Raw genomic sequence first — 27,960 nt, forward strand, 5'->3', positions numbered from 1 at the left:
AGACCAAAATTGAGCTCTTTGGCATCAACTCAACTCGCCGTGTTTGGAGGAGGAGGAATGCTGCCTATGACCCCAAGAACACCATCCCCACCGTCAAACATGGAGGTGGAAACATTATGCTTTGGGGGTGTTTTTCTGCTAAGGGGACAGGATAACTTCACCGCATCAAAAGGGACGATGGACTGGGCCATGTACCGTCAAATCTTGGGTGAGAACCTCCTTCCCTCAGCCAGGGCATTGAAAATGGGTCGTGGATGGGTATTCCAGCATGACAATGACCCAAAACACACGTCCAAGGCAACAAAGGAGTGGCTCAAGAAGAACCACAATAAGGTCCTGGAGTGGCCTAGCCAGTCTCCAGACCTTAATCCCATAGAAAATCTGTGGAGGGAGCTGAAGGTTCGAGTTGCCAAACGTCAGCCTCGAAACCGTAATGTAAAGATCTGCAAAGAGGAGTGGGACAAAATCCCTCCTGAGATGTGTGCAAACCTGGTGGCCAACTACAAGAAACGTCTGACCTCTGTGATTGCCAACAAGGGTTTTGCCACCAAGTACTAAGTCATGTTTTGTAGAGGGGTCAAATACATATTTCCCTCATAAATTGATTTGCATTTTAATAACATTTTTGACATGCGTTTTTCTGGATTTTTTTGTTGTTATTCTGTCTCTCACTGTTCAAATAAACCTACCATTAAAATTATAGACTGATCATTTCTTTGTCAGTGGGCAAACGTACAAAATCAGCAGGGGATCAAATACTTTTTTCCCCTCACTGTATCTTACCATATCTGATGACAACTTTATCTGTCAAATGAATTGCAACATTTCCATAAGAGATATGTCATGCATAGATTGTACAAGAGGTCTGCAGCCGCACTATATGCCTGGGAGTTAAACGAATTTGTAAGAGACAATAATTCATACAATTTCACAATGAAATTGCAATTAGAAATATTAACTTGTTTAAAAAGGTGTTTGCTATTAGTTTACAAAATACACAATTTATTTTATTTTTGGTGTTCTGAAAATGAGATGTTTTAAAACCACATCCGTAAATCTATTACCATATAAAAAGTTTAAAAGAAACAAACATGCCACAAAACACATTATTTTGATTTGGGCTTCAACACTGTATCATCCTTCACCCTCCGCACGTTCGAGAAGTAAAACATATTAGAAAACATTTAGTTTTTAAAAGCTCTTTACCAGTTGTAGTAACTGGGAGACATTTTACAACAAACCATTAGTGAGGACTTAATAAATCAAATAGATTGTGCATCAATAACTCATTCTACGAATGTGCAACTTACGTAGCATATACAATGTTTGCATTGGAAAAGAAAACAAACTCACATGCATACTATGAATGTAGCTAGTAAACCTTTTTCATTTCAATAAACCTCTCCTGGTTACTGTTTCAAAACTGGCCACATTAATGATGAGTGGTCCAGACAGTCATGGTCAAGTAACTTGCTCTACTAAAATGTGGGGGCCAGGAGTCACCCCTTGAAATGTACAACCATCCACAAACACCCCCTCCCGGCCCCATAGCCCTGCAGTAAACATGAGAGCATTTTCAAATGGAGGAGAGGGTGGAGAAACACGTGTCCCTAAGCTAATACAGACCTTTACATCAGAAGCCTGAGACAGAGCATGCTATGACTAGAAACATGAGCATGCATTACAGACGGGTGTTAGTGAGTGACACAGTCAGGAGGGAGCTTTCACCAAAAGGGTTCCCAGGCTCCAGTCACATCCCAACAGAAGTCCTGGAGCTCTTCCAACGGTCATGTCTTCCTCCACAAAAAACATTAGTGGCTTCCCCAACATAATTCGCTAGCATGCCCCCACCCTCGCGCTGAAAAACCACACCACATCAGGAAAGAGCCTCATCTTCGCCCACGAAGGGCAGGTCCACACTTCTCATGCCCTCCCCACTCTCTTGTTTCCTAGGAAACAAACCGGTGGAGCAGAATTCAATACAGCCGTCAGTGCTAAGTACCTGTGTCAATTCTATCACTGTAGAGATAGAGCTAGTTAACCTCAGTTTAGCTGGGAAACTGAGCGGAACCATTCACTTGTTAGCTACATAACTGGAGAGATCGAGCAGAGAGGGAACTTATCAAGCTGATGGTTGAACATTCAGGTCAGAGACCAAAAAAAACATGAAAGTAGTTCACTGGTATGTCCTTGGGAGGGGGGAGGGTATTGTGGTGCTGCATGCGAGGAATCATTGACCCATTTTTTTAATATAGTTATTTGGCCAAATTTAAATCAGGGTTTTCACAGGAAAAGTGTTTAGGCTGCAGTTCTATAAGTGCTTGGCCAAGGACCGAGTCAGGCTGGTTGACCTTGATCATGTTATGAAGGTTATTACAATCAGGGTTTAGACAATGAGATTCATTCTAATTTGCTGACTTGACGGTTTCTGCTCATTGCTGTACAGTTCACATTTGGCCAAAAACACCTTAGATTGCACTTGGTAGTAGGGAACCCCACATCATAACAGATACCAGTGCAGTTGGGAATCAGCAAGAGGTTCCCAGACATGGTTTCAAGTACCCCTGTGAACTGGCTATAATTATTCCCTTGACTGTATGTTGATCTGTTACACAGGAGCACTTGACAACGAACACCATTCATGCCTATGGACTAAAGTGAGTTTCATACAACTTAAATAGTACTGAGATAGATAGGCAGGCAAGGCAGTGGCAGGCCCATAGTCCTTCACCTTCTTTGGTTACTATGAATGTAGCAGTATCTCACATTGCCCGCTCTCCCTTTGCTGGCGGGGGCAGATTAAGAGGTTGCTACAGCAAGCATATCATTGGTCTCCCGGGGAGAGAAGAAATCTTAAGTACCAGTGAAAAGTTTGGATACACCTACTCATTCAAGGGTTTTTCTTTATTTTTACTATTTTCTACATTGTAGAATAATAGTGAAGACATCAAAACGATGAAATAACACATATGGAATCATGTAGTAACCAAAAAAAGTGTTAAACAAATCAAAATATATTTTAGATTCTTCAAAGTAGCCACCCTTTGCCTTGATGACAGCTTTGCACACTCTTGGCAGTCTCACAACCAGCTTCACCTGGAATGCTTTTCCAACAGTCTTGAAGGAGTTCCCACATATGCTGAGCACTTGTTGGCTGCTTTTCCTTCACTCTGCTGTCCAACTCATCCCAAACCATCTCAACTGGGTTGAGGTCGGGGGATTGTGGAGGCCATGTCATCTGATGCAGCACTTCATCACTCTTCTTCTTGGTCAAATAGCCCTTACACAGCCTGGAGGTGTGTTGGGTCATTGTCCTGTTGAAAAACAAATGATAGTCCCACTAAGCGCAAACCAGATGGGATGGCGTATCGCTGCAGAATGCTGTGGTAGCCATGCTGGATAAGTGTGCCTTGAATTCTAAATAAATCACAGACGGTGTCACCAGCAAAGCACCCCCACACCATCACACCTCCTCCTCCATGCTTCACAGTGAGAACCACACATGCGGAGATCATCCGTTCACCTACTCTGCGTATCACCCCCACACGGCGGTTGGAACCAAAAATCTCAAATTTGGACTCAGACCGAAGGACAGATTTCCACCGGTCTAATGTCCATTGCTCGTGTTTCTTATTGGTGTCCTTTAGTAGTGGTTTCTTTGCAGCAATTCGACCATGAAGGCCTGATTCACGCAGTCTGCTCTGAACAGTTGATGTTAAGATGTGTCTTACTTGAACTCTGTGAAGCATTTATTTGGGCTGCAATTTCTGAGGCTGGTAACTCTAATGAACTTATCCTCTGCAGAAGAGGTAACTCTGGGTCTTCCTTTCCTGTGGCGGTCCTCATGAGTGCCAGTTTCATCATAGCGCTTGATGGTTTTTGCGACTGCACTTGAAGAAATTGTAAAAGTTCTTGACATTTTCCAGATTGACTGACCTTCATGTTTTAAAGTAATGATGGACTGTCGTTTCTCTTTGCTTATTTTAGCTGTTCTTGCCATAATATGGACTTCGTCTTTTACCAAATAGGGATATATTCTGTTTACCACCCCTACCTTGTCACAACATAACTGATTGGCTGAAACGCATTAAGAAGGAAAGAAATTCCACAAATTAACTTTAACAAGGCAAACCTGTTAATTGAAATGCATTCCAGGTGACTACCTCATGAAGGTGGTTGAGAGAATGCCAAGAGTTTGCAAATCTGTCATCAAGGCAAATGGTGGCTATTTGAAGAATCTCAAAAAATATATATATTTTGATTTGTTTAACACTTTTTTGGTTACTACATGATTCCATGTGTTATTTCATAGTTTTGATGTCTTCACTATTATTCTACAATGTAGAAAATAGTAAAAATAAAGAAAAACCCTTGAATGAGTAGGTGTGTCCAAAATTTTGACTGGTACTGTACGTGACATCCTACTATAATTTAATGACAATAAAAAGGAGAATCAATTTTGCAAGATAAGAAAAGTTAGCCATGTTGCCATGTACAAAAGAGCCTCCAACACAGAGCTTTTCCAGAGTAATATAAAGCTACATTATACAGTGCCTTGCAAAATTATTCATCCCCCTTGGCATTTTTCCTATTTTGCTGCATTACAAATTGTAATTTAAATGGATTTTTATTTGGATTTCATGTAACGGACATACACAAAATAGTCAAAATTGGTGAAGTGAAATGAAAAAAAAATCAAAAAAATATATAACGGAAAATTGGTGCGTGCATATGTATTCACCCCCTTTGCTATGAAGCCCCTAAATAAGATCTGGTGCAACCAATTACCTTCAGAAGTCACATAATTAGTTAAATAAAGTCTCCCTGTGTGCAATCTAAGTGTCACATGATCTGTCACGTGATCTCAGTATATATACACGCACCTGTTCTGAAAGGCCCCAGAGTCTGCAACACAACTAAGCAAGAGGCACCACCAAGCAAGCGGCACCATGAAGACCAAGGAGCTCTCCAAGCAGGTCAGGGACAAAGTTGTGGAGAAGTACAGATCAGGGTTGGGTTATAAATAAATATCAGAAACTTTGAACATCCCACGGAGCACCATTAAATCCATTATTAAAAAATGGAAAGAATATGGCACCACAACAAACCTGCCAAGAGAGGGCCGCACACAAAAACTCACGGACCAGGCAAGGAGGGCATTAATCAGAAAGGCAACAAAGAGACCAAAGATAACCCTGAAGGAGCTGCAATGCTCCACAGCGGAGATTGGAGTATCTGTCCATAGGACCACTTTAAGCTGTACACTCCACAGAGCTGGGCTTTATGGAAGAGTGGCCAGAATAAAGCCATTGCTTAAAGAAAAAAAATAAGCAAACACGTTTGGTATTCACCAAAAGGCATGTGGGAGACTCCCCAAATATATGGAAGAAGGTACTCTGGTCAGATGAGACTACAATTGAGCTTTTTGGCCATCAAGGAAAACGCTATGTCTGGCACAAACCCAACACCTCTCATCACCCCGAGAACACCATCCCCACAGTGAAGCATGGCGGTGGTTACATCATGCTGTTGGGATGTTTTTCCATCGGCAGGGACAGGGAAACTGGTCAGAATTGAAGGATGATGGATGGCGCTAAATACAGGGAAATTCTTGAGGGTAACCTGATTCAGTCTTCCAAAGATTTGAGACTGGGACAGAGGTTCACCTTCCAGCAGGTCAATGACCCTAAGCATACTGCTAAAGCAACACTCGAGTGGTTTAATGGGAAACATTTAAATGTCTTGGAATGGCCTAGTCAAAGCCCAGACCTCAATCCAATTGAGAATCTGTGGTATGACTTAAAGATTGCTGTACACCAGCGGAACCCATCCAACTTGAAGGAGCTGGAGCAGTTTTGCCTTGAAGAATGGGCAAAAATCCTAGTGGCTAGATGTGCCAAGCTTATAGAGACATACCCCAAGAGACTTGCAGCTGTAATTGCTGCAAAAGGTGGCTCTACAAAGTATTGACTTTGGGGGGGGTGAATAGTTATGCACACTCAAGTTCTGTTTTTTTGTCTTATTTCTTGTTTGTTTCACAATAAAACGTATTTTGCATCTTCAAAGTGGTAGGTATGTTGTGTAAATCAAATGATACAAACCCCCCAAAAATCTATTTTAATTTCAGGTTGTAAGGCAACAAAATAGGAAAAATGCCAAGAGGGGTGAATACTTTCGCAAGCCACTGTAGTTATTCAAAAGCATTTTCTGCTTTTAGGATTGCAGATTTCTGGAAACTTTCTCAAACTTGCCAGGTTTTCCAGAAATGTTCCAGAAATAAGCAGAAAATCCGGAATCCTCCAACCAGGATTTCGGGAAAACCTGGGAATGTTACTTTTGCAACCCTAACTGCTTAGAAAATATGTTAGAGTGACTAGAGAGCATTGTAAAAGGCCTAAGAGAGGGGGACTTACGTGAGCATGTGTCCTGGTGCAGACAGACTGGTGCCTCGGTCTTCGGTTCTCTGACGGCCCCAGTCAAAGGGGTTCCCAAAGGATCGCTTCCTCAGCATGGTCCTCACCAGGATCTACAGAGACAGAGACATTTTAATGGGCTATACCACAGAGTTCAGAATGACACCTGTCACAGAGCAGAGAGGCTATGAGCAGATCATTCAATGTCCTAAGTTTATCATTCACTTTTTCTGGTCAGAGTTCAAACAGTCTTTTATTAGTTACATATTTAGCAACACTTCATATAAAAGTTGCCCTCATGGTGTAATTACTCTATAACTTCTTTGTAACCAGTGTAACTACCCAGCTGTACGACAGCAATTGTAGATGAAACAATCAAAGAGCTGAAAGGAAACTGACGATATTAAATAAATGAATGAACATTCATAAGGTATCTTTTGTGAACTGTAAAGTGTGGCCTCATTTCCCAGTCCAGCAAGAGACCGCCTGCTGTAAAATGAGGGATGGGCCTGGAGAAATCAAAATGATAGTTTTAACCATGTTGAGGCTATTTTACATTTACATCATTTAGCAGACGCTCTTATCCAGCGCGATTTACAAATTGGTGCATTCAACTTATGATAGCCAGTGGGACAAGCACTTTTTTTTTGTGTGTTATGGGGGGACGGGGGGGTGTGGGTAGGTAGAAGGATTACTTTTATACTATTCTAGGTATTCCTTAGATGTACTATACAGTAATTTTTTTACATTTACAATGCTTACAAACATTGGAGTAAAACAACTTTAAATGTTGGATTCTGATGGGGTACGACCGACAGTTGAACTAAGCTCATGAGGCATTTATAAACTATATTCTTCAAGAATCAATGGGCATATATCATTAATTTATACGTCCAAAAAAGGACGTATCAACTACAGATTCTAGCTTTGAAGGCAGTGCAGTGTGTCCTGTGTGTCGTCCTCCCACCACTCACCACAGTGGCCAGGCTGGGGATGTGTTTGACAGAGTTCTCCACCTCCTCCTCAGTCACCTCGATCAGCATGCAGCAGTTATCATCCTCCAGAGGGAGTGGCTCCGCTCCGTGCCGTGTCACCCATGGGTGCACCTGGAGGGAGCAGAGAGAGGCCCAACATGATGTAGGCACACACACTAAGTGTATTCTAAATGTGCACACGCACACTAACAAATCACAAAGAAGCAGACCTTAATCTGTGGTATTGATATCCTGGTCTCTGGATTCTTGTCAAGCATCTTCAGTAGCAGATCTTTCAGATCGTCAGATATGTCTGCACTGCAGAGGCACAACAAGAGTTAGGACGCTTAGGGTCATCCATTAGTAATGGATCTTATCCCTCCCAATAGAGTTGAATGGAGAACTCACTGCTCTGGCATCTCCATTGGCTGGGTCTTGATCTTCTGATGAAGACTGAGGATGCTTTCATCCATAAAGGGACACTGTTGATAGGAGTCACATTACAGTCAACTCGATCGTCAAATGAGAACATGTCAGGTGAAAAAGTATGCATAAAAAATGTTCAGTATCAGTAATAAACCTGTACTATTGCATTATGCAGATTGTGATGTAATAATATGTGGAACACAGTGTAAGGTTAGTGAGCAGTGGAAGGAGAGGTTTACCACTCCGAACACAAAACAATAAAGCGTCACTCCCATGGCCCAAACATCCAATGCCTATAAGAAGAAACAGAATTCATTTAAAACCCACATCATTCCAAAACAATTCCTCATTACAGTTGCACTATAGGAATTCCAGAGGATATCGCTAATATTTAATTCCCAAAGAGCCCTCCAGGGGGTGACAGAAGCTCATTCACCTTGCCAGAGAAGTTCTTCCTGGTCTCGGAGAGGGTCTCGGGGGCGAGGAAGGCGGGCGTGCCAACCGTGCTGGTCAGGAGGGCGTCTGCCCCCTCAAACTGGTTACTGACCCCAAAGTCAGCGATCTTAATGCGACCGTCCTCGCCGACCAGGAGGTTAGAGGGCTTGATGTCCCGGTGGATGATCCTCTGGTAATGCACTGGAAAACAACACATTATTATTAGTCATTTAGCAAACGCTCTTATCCAGCGACTTGCAGTAATTGTCCTACTTTTTTTTTCCCCGTACTGAAAACCAGCGTCACTGTGCTGCTAACAGTATTGCTCCTTCACAGTCCCTGTCCATAACACCGCTTTAACTAGTGACCCTCTGTTCGCAAACACATGACCGCCTGCTTGACAACCTACTAACCATTTGCGCCACTGAAAAGGATCCGATTCAATGGCGACATTTCAAGCTGTGGGTGAGTTTATCCGGTACGATCTCAATCTGTTACAAACACACCTCAGTATAACACCTCCTGATGATACAGGGAAATTAGGATTCTTTGTCTTTAAGAAAGGGGGGGGTTTGTCTGAGTAGTTGTATGTGGGAGAGGAAGAGAGGTTTGAGTGCATCTCCCTCCCTCGATCTCTCCACCTGTACTGCTCTGGTAGAATACAGAGCTTGTGGTAAGCATGTTTGTGCGTCCCGAATGGCACCCTATGCCCTATATAGTGCACTACTTTGACCAGAGCCTCATATAGGAAATAGGGTGCCATTTAGGACGCATCCTGTGATGGAGTGCAATAATGCCACTAAGAGCCATTGTGATTATGTGCATTGGGGAAAGGAGGCAGTGGGTGGCTGAAGAGAGGAATCAGAAGAAGACCATTGTGCTCTCCCAATGGTTTGGTGGGTGCGTAAAACCCGTAAACTCAGATAAGCAAAAAGGTGTGATGGGTCCACACTCAAAAAGAGGTTGCATAAAGCATACACAGATGTTTCAGCTTCGCAGCCAGGGTGTGGGTGTAAATCTTTTTCCATTCAAAACAGCATTTATAGGGAACACAGGTGAGCTACCGGTGAGCAGCAGTAAAGAGAGGAAGAGCACAGACAGTACTGTGATTAGAGAAGAGAATCCACTTACAGAACTCAATCCCCCTGACCAGGTCTTGGAAGTAGAACCGAGCCTGGTCCTCATTCAGCGGCTTGTCCGTGGGCAGCTCCTCCATTACAGCCCTGCGCACGAGCAAGAGAAACACACACATACACACACACACAGACACACAGACACAGACACACACAGAGCGAGAGCAGTGAACTGAGCGCCAGTGCTTAACGAGATTGGGCTCACTCCAGCTTATAATTATTACAGTAACAAGAGGATTAACTCACCCCTTTTTGACCAGCTCGAACACTGTGAACAGAACAGAGGTGCCGTCATTACATAAGCACCATCATCAACGCTTTAGCTAGTTAGTTATCATGATTGAATTGATCAAATCTGTGAGTGGGTCTGATTAGGAAGTGAGTGGGACGTGTGTCTCACACCTCATAACGATCAGTCCTAATGATGTTGAACAGTGATTGTGTAATGTGAACAAAAGGGATATATATCAGTGTGTGTGTGTGTGTGTGTGCATGTGTGCACTGCCAAGCAGAGAAAAAGGCCAATCTTACCCATGTACAGATGGTCCTCACCAGGGTCGTCAAGAACCTGGCAGGAGAAGAGAGGGACGCAGGTGAGAGGAACACAAATATTAGGCCTACAGCACACTACAATACTAGCAGTCTGTGGTAAACACAAGTCAACTTGCAATCACTGACAGTGCCACGGTGCCAATGCGCAGTCACATTAATATTGTATACAATTTTTGACAAAACAATTGAAGCAGGGAGGTTCCTGTTTCATGAAAATAACACTGAACTCAAACAGCAACACAATGTATTACAAATGTATTATGCATTGGCAATACACAACAGCTTGAGTTAAGAGGACGAACACCATCCAGATTGCAGAGCCTCACCTCCACCAGCTTCACTACATTGGGATGGTCCAGCTTTTTTAGGATGGCAATCTCCTGGTAGACACGTTCCAGGGGTCCTTTTGGCTGAGGGGGGCCTTCAGGGGCTGCTTTGGCTCCGCGGGGGGGTGGCCTCCCTGCAGGTGGACAGGAAGGAGGGGGGAGGGAAGGAGGGGAGAGAGTATAGTGGCCTTGTTAGTCTACAGCAGTGGTCACCAACCGGTCGATCGCGATCAACTGGTCGATCTCCAAGGCATTCCTAGTCAATCACCAATCATTTCTTTAAAAAAACCAATGATAATGCCTTGTGTTCCTATTATTTTTATTCGTTTCGCACTGTTGGTGGCAGGTGCACTTGATTCAGCAGCCTTAGCACCCCGGGAAGGCAAAGTGTTCCCATTTTTAACCATTTCATGTTTCTGAAGGTAGAACTTCACCTACCTGGCAGGCCCAGAGAGCAAATCAAGTGCACCTATAGGCCTACTGTTGGCCATTCAGATAGCTCAGATCACCGTGTCTGCACAGTTCCTCGAGCCATAGACTGTAAAACGAAACCTCGAACGAAGAGCAAAGTTGATACTGAGATTTCAAAAATGTTAAAACCATGACTAGAGAGAGTCAACAAATACAGCAAAGCGCTGATGAGTAAGTTCATGTTTAAGTTGTTATTCAGCAGTGTCAACACTTTCTTCAAAACTTTTATAAGGCATAAAATGCACTTTCTCCCTACTTCCACTCACGCTACAACCAGCACTGCAGCTGCAATTGATGAGTATAGCAAAGTGTTTCGATAAGTTTGCATTGTTATTATTAGCGGCATGTCCCTTTTTTATATTGAGTAATATTTAACTTTATCTGGACATCGGATTAACATGAATTAGTGCATGAGGCAGAAATAATGCAGTGCGACTTGAGTTGTCATCATCAGCTGGAAGACTGTGTCCCCTTTTCTCAGCGGAGGGAGGGAGAGTGGAGGGACTGTGAGAGGCAGCCTCACGGCTGCTTCCTCCCTCCCTCAGACTGACCATCAGATGCAGGCCATCAGTCCAGTAAAAAAAAATAAAAAGAAAATGTTTATGCTCACTCAGCTGTGCCTCACAAGTAAGACAACAAATGATCTATTACCAGTGTGATCATATACCTACATTTCAAAATGGTCTGAGAAGAACAACATTGGCAGGGCAGTTCAAGCATAGCCCATATGCAGTGATAATGTATTGGGCCTATAGCTGTACAAACCTCATTACTACAGAAACGTTTTTATAGGTTAATGTTGCATAGGCGTACGTTTTTCTTTTTAAAAATCTGAGCGGTAGATCTCGGCTTGCATCTTGACTCAGAAAAGGTTGGTGACCACTGGTCTACAGCAGCAAAGTCCCACTGTAGTGTACTAAATAGTCTATGTACTCCCTGCTGGATTGACCATCTGCCTCAGGCTCAGTACTTACGTGGGAAACCTGCCTGCCTCATCAGCCTCTTCTTGGACAGCACTTTCATCGCCTGGAGGAGAGGAGGAGGGAGAGAGGGAGGAGGAGAGGTCTGACATCAAAGTATGGAGAGATGTACAGTAAAGGGGATTGTAGTTACATGCTACAAACCTGTGCATATCACAGGAGGTTGGTGGCACCTTAATTGGGGAGGACGGGCTCATTGTAATGGCTGGAGCGGAATGGTATCAAATACATCAAACACATGGTTTCCAGGTGTTTGATGCCATTCCATTCGCACCGTTCCAGACATTATTATGAGCCGTCCTCCCCTCAGCAGCCTCCACTGGTGCACATGCTTCTATTGATAGAGGATGCATTACTTGTACACAATACAAGAAACACATTACAGAACTGCGAGTGTTGCTTAATTAATTATCCAACCAATTGCCTCTGTTCTGCTTCACATACTGTCATACCTCATAGCGATCAGTCCTTATGTGTGTGTGTGTGTGTGTGTGTGTGTGTAAGGTGGCCAGCTGGACTCACGTAATAGGTGTTGTTGTCTTCATTGTAGGCCAGCTTGACAACACCATAGGAGCCCTTGTCAGAGAACAGGAGAGCACAGGCAGTGTGACATTCAGTAGCTGTCAATCATCCACACAAATAAAAACCTACAGTACACACTCAAAAGGATACACACACAAACACCCACCCACACACAATAGCTATCCCAAGCTGACCCATCGGAAATGTGTGGGCTGAGTACTCTCAATGAGGACCAGCGGCTTCAAATCAAGTACAGTCAAATTCAAATCTACCCGCCACACCTCCACCACACATCTTAGATAGCAGGCAGAACTCTCTCCAACCACCCATCTTGAGAGGCTCCCACTGCCTACTGCTCCACACAGAACATACCCACTCTGCCCCACACACTACCCAAGGAGAGAAGAGGAGACTAGTGCTATTTATACCAACCTATCATCCTCCTCTTAACTCTCCCTAGGCCAGGGATTTTAGGGAATTTGAAATGAGGACAAGGCTGGCAGGGAGAACTGAGAATGACGGCAAGCATGTCCTTAATGATCCTCTGACTTTTTAAAAACATGCACAGTAGGCCATAGATAGAGGAATGGTGAAGTGCTTTGAGGAGAGACGACAGTACCTTTCCGATTTCATCTTTCAGCTTGTACTGGTTGAGCTGCACGCAGTCCTTTGAGAGAGAGAGCGAAAACAGACGTCTTTGGTTGACTAATGCCTTTTTCTTGGTCTGCCACAATCATCCCATTAGCAGAACCAACAATACATGTAAAAGCAATGTGTTTACTAACAAAACCTTCATTATGTTTCAACTTGGAAAACAAACTACCAAAACACCAAAAAATGTAAGTCTGTACCAATCATGAGTAATGGGATCTGCTAGTTTTTACCCTGTAAAGTCTAGAGGTGTTCAAGGAGCAGGGTAACAGCCTAGCAAGCAGAGAGACCATGGCTGCATTCCAAACACGGAAAAGACACACCCTCTCCCCTCAAATTAAGTGGACACTTCTAATGACATATCATGAAGTATGATTGACACTTGCAGGGCAAGGGGCGAGGGAAGAATGAATTAATTTTAAATGAACCGCCCTTGCCCAGAAATTCGTCACTCGTTCTTCCCAAGGTTGTGTTTTCAGTCATCATGGAACCACCGGTAGCTGTTGTGTGTGCTTTATATGCGCTACAGTCAATTATGATTGCATTTCATATCTTGGCTAGAAGACAATGCATCCACAGACATCGAATACTAGCCATCCAATGAAATCAGGTAAATCAAAAATTACAATGTATAAGTGTGATGTCAGGGAGAATTGTATGCGCTAGATAATGTTTCCAAAAGCTAACCAAACAAAAACATCATTACTTTTACGAGACGTGTTTGTGCCGTCATGTGCATTAGTAGCACAATTTCTAACTTATTTACATTCGTTTTTTACTTACACTTGTATGTTGACTTCTCCATATTGATGTTGGTTTTACGTTTTGACTGACTTTTCTTAGCGGATGTACAGTCATCGCGAATTGAATTATGGGGCATTTAAGGCCACGGAGTGAACAGAATTGTACACTCACACACTGGATCACAAACGAGGGCTGAGGGGCTTACATTGCTTGGCTAATTGTTTGGACCGACGGCAAAGATGGCCGTTGGGATTCCCCCAAGGGCATAAGGTGAGGGTAAGTGGAGGAGGATGTGTCTTTTACATGTTTGGAACGCAGCCCATATCTGCGTCCCAAATAGCAGGGCCCATAGGGCTCTGGTCAAAAGTAGTGCACTATGTAGGGAATAGGGTGCTATTAGGGACACAAGCCATCTCTACAGGGAGTCTACTGGACTATGCTTCTGAGATCTACTGGGGAGTGAGCTGGCATCTACTAAGACCATGAACCTTACCTTCACATACGCTCAACCTTTATACCAGTATGCTGCTTCATTTACCACTGGAGACAAACGCACAAGTTCAGCTGATGTGTGTTCATAGAATTTGGCTAACACAAAATGGTGTTTTATTCCAAAGACCAAGTAGGAGGGTAAAAGGCAGAAGGGCTGTGGTGGCGTGGCCTACCTGCAGGTCAGTGATGGAGACGCGGTGAGACTCCACGGTGGGTCTACGGGGCAGCCGGGGGGAGGAGTGGGGCGAGGTGATGGGCGAGTAGGGCAGCGAGGGGTAGATGTAGCGCCCGTTGGGGGACGAGGCCGTCTGGGAGTGCTCCTGCAGGGACAGCTTCCGGTCTGACAGGTTTAGTCTTCCCCGGTGCTCCTGGGGCTCAGGGAACAGGGCCTCGGGGCGGCCGACAGCGTGGGACAGCAGGTCGCAGGAGTGGGCTCTGAAGGGGAGCGCGCCGTGCTCAGGGGTCTCAGAGCACTCCATTTCCTCCTCACCCCCCTTGGGCTCGTACTCAGTCACCACGATAAGGGACTCCATGTAGTCTGGGACGGGGTGGGGGTTCATCTTTGGGGCGGGGCAGCGGCACAGTAGGTCAGGCAGGGGCTGTGTGTGTGTGTGTGTGGGCAGGGAGGCATGGCCGCAGGGCGACGGGGGCTCAGCAGAGGGCCAGGAGGAAACACATGGAAACATGACAACGACTGTCCCCAGAGCCTGTATGTCGCTGCTCCATCAGTGGTCTACCTCAGGAGAGCAGACCGCTAAAAGCAAAAAACACAAAATAAAAATGATATTTCACCTTTCAACACAGAGAACTTGGTGAACAACGGAAAACCTAAAATGTCTGACATTTAGGCTATCATTTACAACACAGGTCTGTAGACAGGCATAGAGCCTTGATCCTGACCTTGCTCAAGGGCAAAATATCAAGACTATAAGTCGCTCTGGATAAGAGCACCTGCTAAATATAACTAAAATGTAAATATAAGATGAGCCAGACACACTTGGAATTCCAACCTGCAACATCATCTTAGCTCTTTCAACTGAAAATGAGTAGAGGTGCCAACAAACAAATCCTAACAAGATGACGCAAACACAAAGCAACTTCATAAACATTCTTGAGAACCACTCAACCTACAGCTGTTTGAACTTAGGCTAGGCGACATTACTAGCATATTGCTTCTCCATGTGCTAACAACAAACAGGGCTGGAATCAGAAACAACATCTCTGAATGGTTGGACTCTCGAAGTCTCTATAGGGGGTTAGGTTATCTATTCTTGCCAACCAAGGTTGTTTACCTCTAGCTCAAGTACAACCCCCTGTTCACAACCCAATCTGGGTCCATTATCTGTTCTGATGTTGACTCTGCCCGTCAAGGGTGGTAAAGACGGAGCGATTTCTCTCGGCAGGTAGATTCCTGACATGCTGTTGAGGGAATTGGAGCTCAGTGTGTGCGAACTGAGTGGGCCCCATAGACTGGAGAATCGAAGCAGACAGGAAAAAATAGACACTCGTCCCCCTGCCAAGTTCACAACGAGGAGAAGGTGTGTGGGAAGACACGCCCCATCCAGCTGGTCTTGATTCTCCTCTTTTCCCCTCGCCTCCACACGGTCTGTCTCTTCTATACATCTTCTGGGAGTGAATTGCTTTTGCTCTCTCCTGGACTCACTCTTTCACATTTTCTCTATTCATACAACTCCCTCTAGATGCCTCTTTATAATCTCTGTATGGGTCTCTCCTGCTCTGGCTCACACCACTTCTATCCACCCCCTCCCTGTCCCCTCAGTCATGTCTCCCACTCAGCTTGGAGTGGGTGCTTGTGGCTTGTGTTGTCTAGGCTATCTCCAGCCTTATTCCCTGTTAGTGCCTGCTGTACTTCACCAATGACCCCTACCTCATTATATCTCCTACTAAACACCAGGGTTGGGGTCGATTCCATTTCAATTCCGGTCAATTCAGAAAGTAAACCAAACCCCCATTCCAATTCCTAATTGAAAAGCATTGAAGAAAATGTGAATTTCAGTGTACTTCCTGAATTGAGTACAATTTTAATGGAATTGACCCCAACTTCTCTAGCCCCTTCCCTCAGCTTTTTACCAAAACAGTGGCGGTGAATACGCTTTGTTATTGTTTCAACTGCTTATTGCACTGTGAGTAACTTTATAAGGTGATTACTGTATGAAAAATGTATGCACTCACTAACTGTAAGTCGATCTGGATAAGAGCGTCTGCTAAATTATTTTAAAAAATATATACATATGTTTTTTCTATTGCGTGACGCAGCAACAACATTTTAAATAATTGGCTTGTGCCACCAACTGAAAAGGTTAGTGGCCCCAGTGCTACCAGGGGAAAACATTAGTCTGGAGCCCTGATTCTTGTGTGTTAATCTTTTGAAGAAGAAAGACATTTCCAGAACATGACGTGGAACCCTTGGGAATCTTCCTCCATCATTCGTTACCAAGTAACAATATCAAACAGGGGCCAGTTTCAACAGATCACAGAGAATAAAGGAAATCAGACCCAACAACGAATTGCCCCCTCATTATTTTCAGAGCAGAGCACTGTACCCTCCCCTGGTGACTAAACTAAACTGTATTGTGCAACATTGTGGGAATGTTCTGTGCAACCTATGTGAATATCACAAGAATATTCTTGCGACATCCCAGACAACTCCCATAACTTAATGAAATGTTCAGGGAACCATTAAATAACTTAGACCAGGTGTTCTGTCAACATTATAGGAACGTCCTGTGCAACCTAACTTAAATATTGTATGAATGGCATCACAACAGAGTATATTTTGTGTTTTGGGAACCTCTCTCTTGTAATGTACCTACACTGTTCCACAATAGCCTGATTTAGCTTAAGGAGAGAAGAGAAAGTTGGTGAGAAGTGACCCAAGATGTAGGCTTAGCTAGCCTGCCTAACCCACTGTGTTCAAACTGCCTTTTATATTTCACCTTTATTTAACCAGGTAAGCCAGTTGAGAACAAGTTCTCATTTACAACTGCGACCTGGCCAAGATAAAGCAAAGCAGTGCGGTAAAAACAACAACACAGAGTTACATATGGAATAAACAAAACGTACAGTCAATAACACAATAGAAAATCTATATATAGTGTGTGCAAATGTAGTAAGTTATGGAGGTAAGGCAATAAATAGGCCATAGTGCAAAAATAATTACAATTATTATTTAGTATTAACACTGATAGATGTGCAGAAGATGATGTGCAAATAGAGATACTGGGGTGCAAATGATCAAAATAAATAACAATGTAAATAATATGGGGATGAGGTAGTTGGGTGGGCTAATTACAGATGGGCTGTGTACAGGTGCAGTGATCGGTAAGCTGCTCTGACAACTGATGCTTAAAGATAGTGAGGGAGATAAGTGTCTCCAGCTTCAGAGATTTTTGCTGTTCGTTCCAGTCATTTGCAGCAGAGAACTGGAAGGAATGACGACCAAAGGAGGTGTTGGCTTTGGGGATGACCAGTGAGATATACCTGCTGGAACGCATACTACGGGTGGGTGTTGCTATGGTGACCAATGAGCTAAGATAAGGCTCTAGAAGTGATTTATAGATTACCTGGAGCCAGTGGGTTTGGCTACGAATATGTAGTGAGGGCCAGCCAACAAAAGCGTACAGGTCACAATGGTGGGTAGTATATGGGGCTTTGGTGACAAAACGGATGGCACTGTGATAGACTACAGTGAGGGAAAAAAGTATTTGATCCCCTGCTGATTTTGTACGTTTGCCCACTGACAAAGAAATGATCCGTCTACAATTTTAATGGTAGGTTTATTTGAACAGTGAGAGACAGAATAACAACAACAAAATCGAGAAAAACGCATGTCAAAAATGTTAGAAATTTGATTTGCATTTTAATGAGGGAAATAAGTATTTGACACCCTCTCAATCAGAAAGATTTCTGGCTCCCAGGTGTCTTTTATACAGGTAACGAGCTGAGATTAGGAGCACACTCTTAAAGGGAGTGCTCCTAATCTCAGTTTGTTACCTGTATAATAGACACCTGTCCACAGAAGCAATCAATCAATCAGATTCCAAACTCTCCACCATGGCCAATACCAAAGAGCTATACAAGGATGTCAGGGACAAGATTGTAGACCTACACAAGGCTGGAATGGGCTACAAGACCATCGCCAAGCAGCTTGGTGAGAAGGTGACAACAGTTGGTGCGATTATTCGCAAATGGAAGAAAGACAAAAGAACTGTCAATCTCCCTCGGCCTGGGGCTCCATGTAAGATCTCACCTCGTGGAGTTGCAATGATCATGAGAACTGTGAGGAATCAGCCCAGAACCACACAGGAGGATCTTGTCAATGATCTCAAGGCAGCTGGGACCATAGTCACCAAGAAAACAATTGTTAACACACTACGCCGTGGAGGACTGAAATCCTGCAGCGCCCGCAAGGTCCCCCTGCTCAAGAAAGTACATATACAGGCCCGTCTGAAGTTTGCCAATGAACATCTGAATGATTCATAGGAGAACTGGGTGAAAGTGTTGTGGTCAGATGAGACCAAAATGGAGCTCTTTGGCATCAACTCAACTCGCCGCATTTGGAGGAGGAGGAATGCTGCCTATGACCCCAAGAACACCATCCCCACCGTCAAACATGGAGGTGGAAACACTATGCTTTGGGGGTGTTTTTCTGCTAAGGGGACAGGACAACTTCACCACATCAAAGGGACGATGGACGGGGCCATGTACCGTCAAATCTTGGGTGAGAACCTCCTTCCCTCAGCCAGGGCATTGAAAATGGGTCATGGATGGGTATTACAGCATGACAATGACCCAAAACACACGGCCAAGGCAACAAAGGAGTGGCTCAAGAAGAAGCACATTAACGTCCTGGAGTGGCCTAGCCAGTCTCCAGACCTTAATCCCATAGAAAATCTGTGGAAGGAGCTGAAGGTTTGAGTTACCAAACGTCAGCCTCGAAACCTTAATGACTTGGAGAAGATCTGCAAAGAGGAGTGCGACAAAATCCCTCCTGAGATGTGTGTAAACCTGGTGACCAACTACAAGAAACGTCTGACCTCTGTCAAATACTTATTTCCCTCATTAAAATGCAAATCAATTTATAACATTTTTGACATGCGTTTTTCTGGATTTTTTTGTTGTTATGCTGTCTCTCACTGTTCAAATAAACCTACCATTAAAATGATAGACTGATCATGTCTTTGTCAGTGGGCAAACGTACAAAATCAGCAGGGGATCAAATACTTTTTTCCCTCACTGTACATCCAATTTGCTGAGTAGTGTGTTGGAAGCTATATTGTAAATGACATCGCCGAAGTCAAGGATCGGTAGGATAGTCAGTTTTACGAGGGCATGTTTAGCAGCATGAGTGAAGGAGGCTTTGTTGCGAAATAGGAAGCTGATTCTAGATTTAACTTTGGATTGGAGATGCTTAATGTGAGTCTGGAAGGAGAGTTTACGGTCTAACCAGACACCTAGGTATTTGTAGTTGTCCACATATTCTAAGTCAGACCCGCCGAGAATAGTGATTCTAGTCGGGCAGGCGGGTGCAAGCAGTGTTCGATTGAAGAGCATGCATTTAGTTTTACTAGCGTTTAAGAGCAGTTGGAGTCCACGGAAGGAGTGTTGTATGGCATTGAAGCTCGTTTGGAGGTTTGTTAACACAGTGTCCAATGAAGGGCCAGATGTATACAAAATGGTGTCGTCTGCGTATAGGTGGATCTGAGTCACCAGCAGCAAGAACGACATCATTTATATACACAGAGAATAGAGTCTGCCCGAGAATTGAACCCTGTGGCACCCCCATAGAGACTGCCAGAGGTCCAGATAACAGGCCCTCCGATTTGACACCAGGCGAGGCAGTCATTTGAGAAACCAAGGCTATTTAGTCTGCCAATAAGAATGCGGTGGTTGACAGAGTCGAAAGCCTTGGCCAGGTCAATGAAGACGGCTGCACAGTACTGTCTTTAATCGATTGGGCAAGTTGCAGCGGAGGGTGCAGAGCTGGTGGCCGGGGTAGCCAGGTGGAAAGCATGGCCAGCCGTAGCAAAATGCTTGTTGAAATGTTCGATTATCGTAGATGGATGGTGATCTCAGATGGATGGTGAGAAACGGCTCAAGACCCATTTCCACTTGCTTGAGATGCTAATGCACACACAGTCAGTGATTTAGATATTCACACACAAGTAGTAAGACTACTTATTAATACATTGTCACTTTTTGTCAAGGCAGCTAAAATGGAGTCATTGCCAGGCAAAGACAGACAACTTACTTCCTTGCTCCTAGAGATCTGAGACTAAGGCCATTAAACGTCTGTGATCCTTCATTACAGTGGATCGCTGAAGAAGCAGCTTCCTTCCAGCCCTGGAAACAAACAGATGCTGCTCTGAGGGCAACAACACAGGGCCATCTGGAGCAGAGGAGTATTCTAAGCATCATTACAGATCAACCCTGGCACTGATCTGAGCCTGTGAATGGCAAGATGAGTCTCCTCTCTCTCAAGCAGACTACAGCTGATGTACTGTACTATTTATGGAGAGGCCTCAATGGGACTGAGGGTGCCCATTATTAGGCCTATTTGGTATATATTTGACCAATCAGAGATGCTAGAAGCATGCACGTGTAAAGTTTGGTATCACGATGATTTCACTGTAGCTGCCATGACTTGTCGATATGGTCAGTCATCAATTGAATGGGAAGTAATTTGCATCAATGTCAATGTTTTTCTACAAACCCACAATTATTATCGTCGGTAACCAGATATTTCATTCCGAAGAAGATGATTCCGATAGCCTATACGTTACACACACACAAACATAGGACCCCAGTCGACTGACGGGCTGGGCCCGTCAGTTAGCACATCAAAACAATCAGTAGACGCAAACTAAGGTTAATTCCATGACATTTCTTAGATAATGTAAATCCAGCTTGCAGGCTAAAATGTAAATGACCGGATAGAGAATGTCCTGGGCGCAAGACAAGAGCGATGGATAATGAAAAGGCATACACACTCAGAACATCAAAGGAATCATGCAAGGTTCACATTCATAACAGATTACAGAAAACTAGCAAGTTACAGCATAAAAGATGTATAGCTAGCTAGGTTGCTAACCTAAACGAAGATTAGTGGAAGCGACGCTCGCTCTTTGCAAAAACAATCCCTCGACCACAAACATTACGCATGGTAGAAATAACATTACCATCTAATCGTTGCTCAAAAACGTACCTTGTCAAGTGCAAATATGAACTAAGGGTGTTCCGTGTGCTAATCCCTGACTCTGATGTATAAAATAGCGTTGATGTTGCTGATAAAATATCTAGCTATATGAAGAAACTGAACGAAGCAACGTGATAGGTGGCGAGCATCCTCTGACTGACCAATACAGCTGGGCAGACACCGTGTAGCCAGCTGGTGAAACGCTGTGGGTGGTGGACGCTCTCAAACAGTTTTATTATTTACCCCTGAATATTCACAACAGGAAAAATAGCTATTCAGCCCTAATTGTCGGAGCATAGCTAAAACAAACTTTGCATGGCTTTGGCCTTTCTTGGCATAGAAGCATAATGTAGCCTTGATTCATTTTGGCTCCACCATGTGGTATAACAACTATATAATGTGACGACCCAGAAAGCCAGGTAAAGTGGGAAAACGCTAACTGTATAGTTCGACTTTAATCAAAAAGCAGTTGCATTGTACATCACAATAACTCAAGAGTCCACACACACGAACAGGCATGAAGGCCCGACAAAGCCTCTTCCCCCTCAAAATGTTCTATAGCTGCACCATTGAGAGCATCTTGACTGGCTGCGTCACTGATTGGTATGGCAACTGCTCGGCCTCCGAACACAAGCCACTACAGAGGGCAGTGCATACAGCCCAGTACCTTTATACAAGGCAGTGTCAGAGGAAGGACCTACAAATTGTCAGGCGCCAGCCACCCAAGTCATATACTGTTCGCTCAGCAAGGCTGAACCAACAGGACCCTGAACAGCTTCTACCCCCCCATAAGACTGCTAAATAGTTAACCTATCTGCATTGACCCTTCACATACACTGCTGCTACTGTTGATTAGCAATCCTGTTGCCTAGTTACTTAATTCCTACCTATATGCACATATCTACCTCAATTACCTTGTACCCCTGCACAGCGACTCAGTACTGGTAAGTTATCATTACTAATTGTGTACTTATTCCTCATGTTTTCTTTCTATTAACTCAACATTTCTCTGCATTGTTGAAAATGGCCCATAAATAAGCATTTCACTGTTTGTCCAGACCTGTTCACAAAGCACATGACAAGAATTTGATTGAGACCAAAGGCACTTCAAATACAAATTGACACAGGGGAACTGGCAATTTATTTAAAAAATAACCTTATTTCTTTTTTTTAAAGAAAAAAAAGTCAAAAACACAGTTCTTGCAAAATGTAAAAGGCTAGCAAAACAATTAGATCAAATAGTGTACACAATTCTAAAGAAAAAATAACTGTACAATGCAATAATTTTAAATTAACCATTGCAGATACTATCGCCTCTTCTGGAAAATGTTTCCTCTTCCCATTCCTCCACCACGACCCCGTCCTCTTGCAGCCACTGCAGAAAAAATAAAAAATAGTCAAAGATGCAGAAGTTAGCCGTTAAAAAAATAAAATACTTAGAGTGCAAATTCTCCATAGGTGCATGTAGAAGCAGCAGCACTCACCCTGAGCTTTGAGAATGGCTGCCTTCCCCCTTCCTGCTCCAGAGCCCTGGTTCTTGTTTTTCATGCTCTTTAACATAGGGGCATTCTTTAACATGTCCGGTAGGATCAGGAAGCGAATCTTGCTGCCCCGGATATAGACCTGCTCCAGTTGGGCTACACGCCCATCCCGATGAGTCACAGTGATATTGGCCATCTGAAAGGAAGCTATATACACTTACTACACAACTCTGTAAAAGGGACAAACAAATCCCTCCTATACCGATGAGCTCACAAATATCCCCTAAAACAAGTTATTTTGTCTGAACCCTAAAGGCAGTCTGAAGACCTACCTGGCAGTTCATGTTGTCCTCAGCCTCAATGAGCTTTCCCCTGTACACTTCACCAGTGTTGGTCTCACAGGTCACAATGTGACCCTCTGCTTCATGCAGAACTTTGATGGGCACGCCAATGGACATATTTGCAAGGGTCCTGTAGAAACAGAGACAAGGTACAGACTCGTCTGCAGAAAATAATTGGCACCATCACAATAAAAAAAGGTATAAAAGAGACACCACATTTGGTTTGCGTAAAATGAAGAGATTAGCCTACCATAAATAAAGTGCTTGATTTGCTCTGCCTCACCCCTGGTTGTGCTGTGCTGAGCCAGAGTCCTGCCCCCCCTTCCATACACTGCCCCACTTTCACCTTTTATCTGGAAAACCAACCCCTACAGTCCATGCACTCACCTGGCTGACCCAGTTCAAGGTTGGTCTCCACTGTTAACAATGATACGCCTGGCCTATTGTTCAAACGAGGTGCACTGAACTTGTACTTGGCCAACCAGAGGATGTACTCCCCTCTTGAGGTTCTTCGCAATTGTATTGTCACCTGGCCTGGCTTACAATTACTGTGACAATGGTATTCAATTCTCTGTACGCCTAGTTATTTAGTCCTGCATTTGGAGCTCGAAGCCTAAGATTTTTCACTGTACCCTGCAATCACACCTGCAACCCTGTACATTTGACTATTAAACACTGAATCTGAGCATGACCTTATATTTTGGCCTATATTGTAAACAAAGTAACAAACCTTTTCAATTCTACTGAAAAGAGAAGTGAGTTTCAGTACCAATATTGATAGTTACTTCCACATCATTTCTGAGCCAGGTAAATAAAAATAGGATTTTCAAACAGCCAAACGTAGTTAGTTAGCTATAGGCTACTCATCTGTTGGTCTAAGCATGCTGGCAAGGGCGGGTGTGTTGGCCTCACTGGATAACGTTAGTAGAAGCAATCTAGCAACTAACGCAACCGGTAACTACCTACAGCAAACATTCAAAATTGGTTTAAATGTAGTATTTTGTTTACCGTAATTTCAACTGTAACGAAGTTGTTCTTTCTTGATTTCTGCGGTCTTTCAAGTGTCTCAAACGTACGAATGAATTAACCAGCAGCGAGAGTATTTTGTTCGTTTTCCGACTACCCAGAATGCAACTGGAGAAAGGAAGAAAAACAAAGTGCTTCCGGTTAAAACATAAAGTGATGCCTCGTGGGACTTGTTGTCTTTCTTGATATACCTAATTTCTTTGAATACAGAGGATCCTAGTGTAAAAAAAAAATGTGTTTAGAGAAACGTGTTTAAACAAATTAAATATACGCACAATGTGACATCGATTTTTTTCATTTTCATTCTGATCTGATCGAGCTCCTGAGTGGCGCAGTGGTCTAAGGCACTGCATCGCAGTGCTAACTGTGCCACTAGAGATCCAGGTTCGAATCCAGGCTCTGTCGCAGCCGGCCGCGACCGGGAAGACTCATGGGCGGCGTCCAGGGTAGGGGAGGAATGGCCGGCAGGGATGTAGCTCAGTTGATAGAGCATGGCGTTTGCAACGCCAGGGTTGTGGGTTCGATTCCCTCGGGGGGCCAGTATAAAAAGATATGTATTCACTAACTGTAAGTCGCTCTGGATAAGAGCGTCTGCTAAATGACTAAAATGTAAATGTAAATCTGCTATGATTCAACCGGTGGTGTAAAGTACTTAAGTAAAAATACTTGAAAGTATTACTTAATTGTATTATATTTACTTTTGATACACAAGTATATTTAAAAGCAAATACTTTTACTCAAGTAGTATTTTACTGGGTGACTTTTACTTGAGTCATTTTCTATTAAGGTATCTTTACTTTTACTCAAGTATGAGATTTGGGTACTTTTTCCACCACTGGATTCAACAGTGGTGTACAATCCTGTAGTACACTGATACTGACAGAAGGGAGCAGCATTGAGAGGGTACATTGCTTAGAATAAGTTACAGTTGCCGACATTACTTCATCCATTGGCAGCCAGGGTCATGGCAATGTTTATCACACCAGCTCCCCCTGTTTAACCCCCCCCCCGTGAGACATATTTGTTTCCTTACCCTGTAAGCAGTCTATGCACAAGGTATGACAGCAATCCATTTACATTTTAGTCATTTAGCAGCTTTTATTTTTCATACTGGCTCCCCGTGGGAATCAAACCCACAACCCTGGCATTGCAAACACCATGCTCTACCAACTGAGCTACATCCCTGCCGGCCAGTTCCTCCCCTACCAATTGTGCAGTCCCTCCCGGTCGCGGCCGGCTACGACAGAGCCTGGATTCGAACCAGGATCTCTAGAGGCACAGCTAGCACTGCTATGCAGTGCCTTAGACCACTGCACCACTCGGGAGATCCATACATTGGTTTTGTTGTCCACTGTTTCAAATGCTAACTTTTTAGCATGTGTGGATGGCACTGTGACAGACTACATCCAATTTGCTGAGTAGAGTGTAGGAGGCTATTTTGTAAATGACATCGCCGAAGTCAAGGATCGGTAGGATAGTCAGTTTTACGAGGGCATGTTTAGCAGCATGAGTGAAGGAGGCTTTGTTGCGAAATAGGAAGCCGATTCTAGATTTAACTTTGGATTGGAGATGCTTATCATGTGTGGCACAAATCCAATACAAGTCAATAGTACCTATGTTAGCAATTTCACGCATCATGTCCAAATCATCCTAAAGTATCTCAAAATTGATTGTGTAACTCAATGATGTTACTTATAGATTATTTGGATATGAACCGCGAAAATGCTAATATAGGCACCATTGACTTACAATGGATTTGTGCCACAAATGTTAAAAAGTAAGCATATGAAACACTGGCCAAGTAAACAAAACCGAAGCATGAGTTGCTGTCATACCTTGTCCATTAACTGCTTACATGGTAAGGAAATCAAATGTAATTTTGGTGAACTATCCCTTTAACATTGAGGGGGAGGTCACCCAATAGTAGGAATAGCACCATCTAGTGGCCAGAACCTGGTAATATCAGGATGTAGGATGGGACAAAAACCTACATTTTAGTAATTTAGCAGACACTCTTATCCAGAGCAACTTACAGTTAGTGAGTGCATACATTATTTTTTATACTGGCACCCCGTGGGAATCGAACCCACAACCCTGGCGTTGCAAATGCCATGTTCTACCAACTGAGCTACATGCCGGCCATTCCCTCCCCTACCCTGGGCCAATTGTGCGCCGCCCCATGGGTCTCCCGGTCGCAGCCAGCTACGACAGAGCCTGGATTCAAACCAGGACCTCTAGTGGCACAGCGATACAGTGCCTTAGACCACTGCGCCACTCGGGAGACCTAACAACTTTAATGACTAATTTTTCTGAACAGTTTTAAAAAACATCAAATTCACTCAGTATACATTACATAGGATAGGAAACAATATTCCAAGCCGCAGCTCAATACTACTAGTCTGACATGGAGAACTGATACTATATACTCATTGTTAGGGTGGGATTGGTGTGGGGTGTGGGGGGTCCATGGGTCGCTTTTGACAATTTCCTTGGATTCCTCATGTCTTACCCATGGTTAGAAAACAGTTTGGTCCAAATCAAATGTTAGGTACTATATTTGTTATATTAATCCTATACATTAAAATGGCCAATTTGGGTGCAATCAATTAGCTTAATTTCTCAGAGATCAAATTATATTTCAACAAAATAATGCTGCAGGAATGCTAATCTTATCTGTTTCTAACTACAGAAATGATTTCAGAACAATCTGAGATGGTGAGTGTCATGGCTTGCTGAAATGACATGAAATGACTCCCGAGTGGCGCAGTGGTCTAAGGCTGTGCCACTAGAGATCCTGGTTCGAGTCCAGGCTCTGTCGCAGCCGGCCGCAACCGGGAGACCCATGGGCGGCGCACAATTGGTCCAGCGTTGTCCAAGGTAGGGGAGGGTTTGTCCGGCAGGGCTGTGGGTTCATTTCCCACAGGGGGCCAGTATGAAAAAAATAAACATATGCATTCACTAACTGTAAGTCGCTCTGGATAAGAGTGTCTGCTAAATGACTAAAATGTAAATGACCCAACAGTAAGTTGAGACCCCGACTGAGTAAAAAAAAACATATTAATTTTGGAGGGTTGGGGGCCCCCTAGCAGCTGGGGGCCCTAAGCGACAGCTTATGTCGCCTATGCATGGGACCGGCCCTGCTCTCAGCTTCAGACCAAAACTCAATTTAAGCTTCAAATAAACCTGCCAGGGACCCTGATCTACACATTTCTCTGTTCATCTGTTACCTTAAATGCAAACTTATTTAGTTAGTGCCAATAGCCTAGAGACATGCATCAGAGGGTACATGTCCTCTCTTTCCTATTTACAGTATTAGCATCAAGGCCATCACATCTCCTTTGACAGTATGTGTGGAGAGAATTGTGCAGAGACACGTGTAACGGTTTGTGATGGCATGTTTACAAACCAATAACCATAGTGATAATCAGGTAGGCTAATTATGTCCCAACCAATTTGTATAGTCTATGATGGCACCCACCAGACAAATGTTGTATACTATTGCCAGGCTCCCTGTATGTTACATTTACCATATTACTCGCTGTAAACGTAACCCACTTGAATGAGCCATTGTTTTCTTGCAGGACATCATGGCGCCAAGGCCTCCACTTGAAACCTTTCTTTCTTTTACCATGCTTACTCTACGATTGATTATGTCATTCAGAAGGCAAAAACATACCACAGGGATTGATTAGGGATTTTATGATGGTTACAGTAATGACTGTAGGTTATAGAGCTCATTTTCATATTTCCTTTATCTCATGTTTATCACAGTAACAC

General features: G+C 43.7%; 2 protein-coding genes across 2 annotated transcripts; both read right to left on the bottom strand.

Moving 5' to 3' along the window:
* Positions 1-985: 985 nt before the first annotated feature.
* LOC121541608 (calcium/calmodulin-dependent protein kinase kinase 2) lies at positions 986-21,636 on the bottom strand. Its single transcript, XM_041850758.2, has 16 exons — positions 21,345-21,636; positions 14,293-14,873; positions 12,852-12,899; positions 12,233-12,286; positions 11,705-11,756; positions 10,260-10,393; positions 9,913-9,949; positions 9,628-9,649; positions 9,380-9,471; positions 8,250-8,449; positions 8,053-8,106; positions 7,796-7,869; positions 7,618-7,705; positions 7,388-7,519; positions 6,414-6,526; positions 986-1,949 (listed from the first exon to the last, which is right to left on the bottom strand). Exons 2-16 carry the CDS (start codon positions 14,803-14,805, stop codon positions 1,877-1,879), a joined length of 1,686 nt encoding a protein of 561 aa, XP_041706692.1. The 5' UTR covers positions 14,806-14,873; positions 21,345-21,636; the 3' UTR covers positions 986-1,876.
* Positions 21,637-22,453: 817 nt separating this feature from the next.
* LOC121541147 (small nuclear ribonucleoprotein Sm D3) lies at positions 22,454-24,299 on the bottom strand. Its single transcript, XM_041850123.1, has 4 exons — positions 24,166-24,299; positions 23,149-23,287; positions 22,820-23,012; positions 22,454-22,710 (listed from the first exon to the last, which is right to left on the bottom strand). The coding sequence occupies exons 2-4, from the start codon at positions 23,272-23,274 to the stop codon at positions 22,643-22,645; spliced, it is 387 nt and encodes a 128-aa protein (XP_041706057.1). The 5' UTR covers positions 23,275-23,287; positions 24,166-24,299; the 3' UTR covers positions 22,454-22,642.
* Positions 24,300-27,960: the final 3,661 nt, after the last annotated feature.

The sequence above is a fragment of the Coregonus clupeaformis genome, chromosome 27 (assembly GCF_020615455.1).
Source record: "Coregonus clupeaformis isolate EN_2021a chromosome 27, ASM2061545v1, whole genome shotgun sequence".
Classification (NCBI taxonomy): Eukaryota; Metazoa; Chordata; class Actinopteri; order Salmoniformes; family Salmonidae; genus Coregonus; species Coregonus clupeaformis.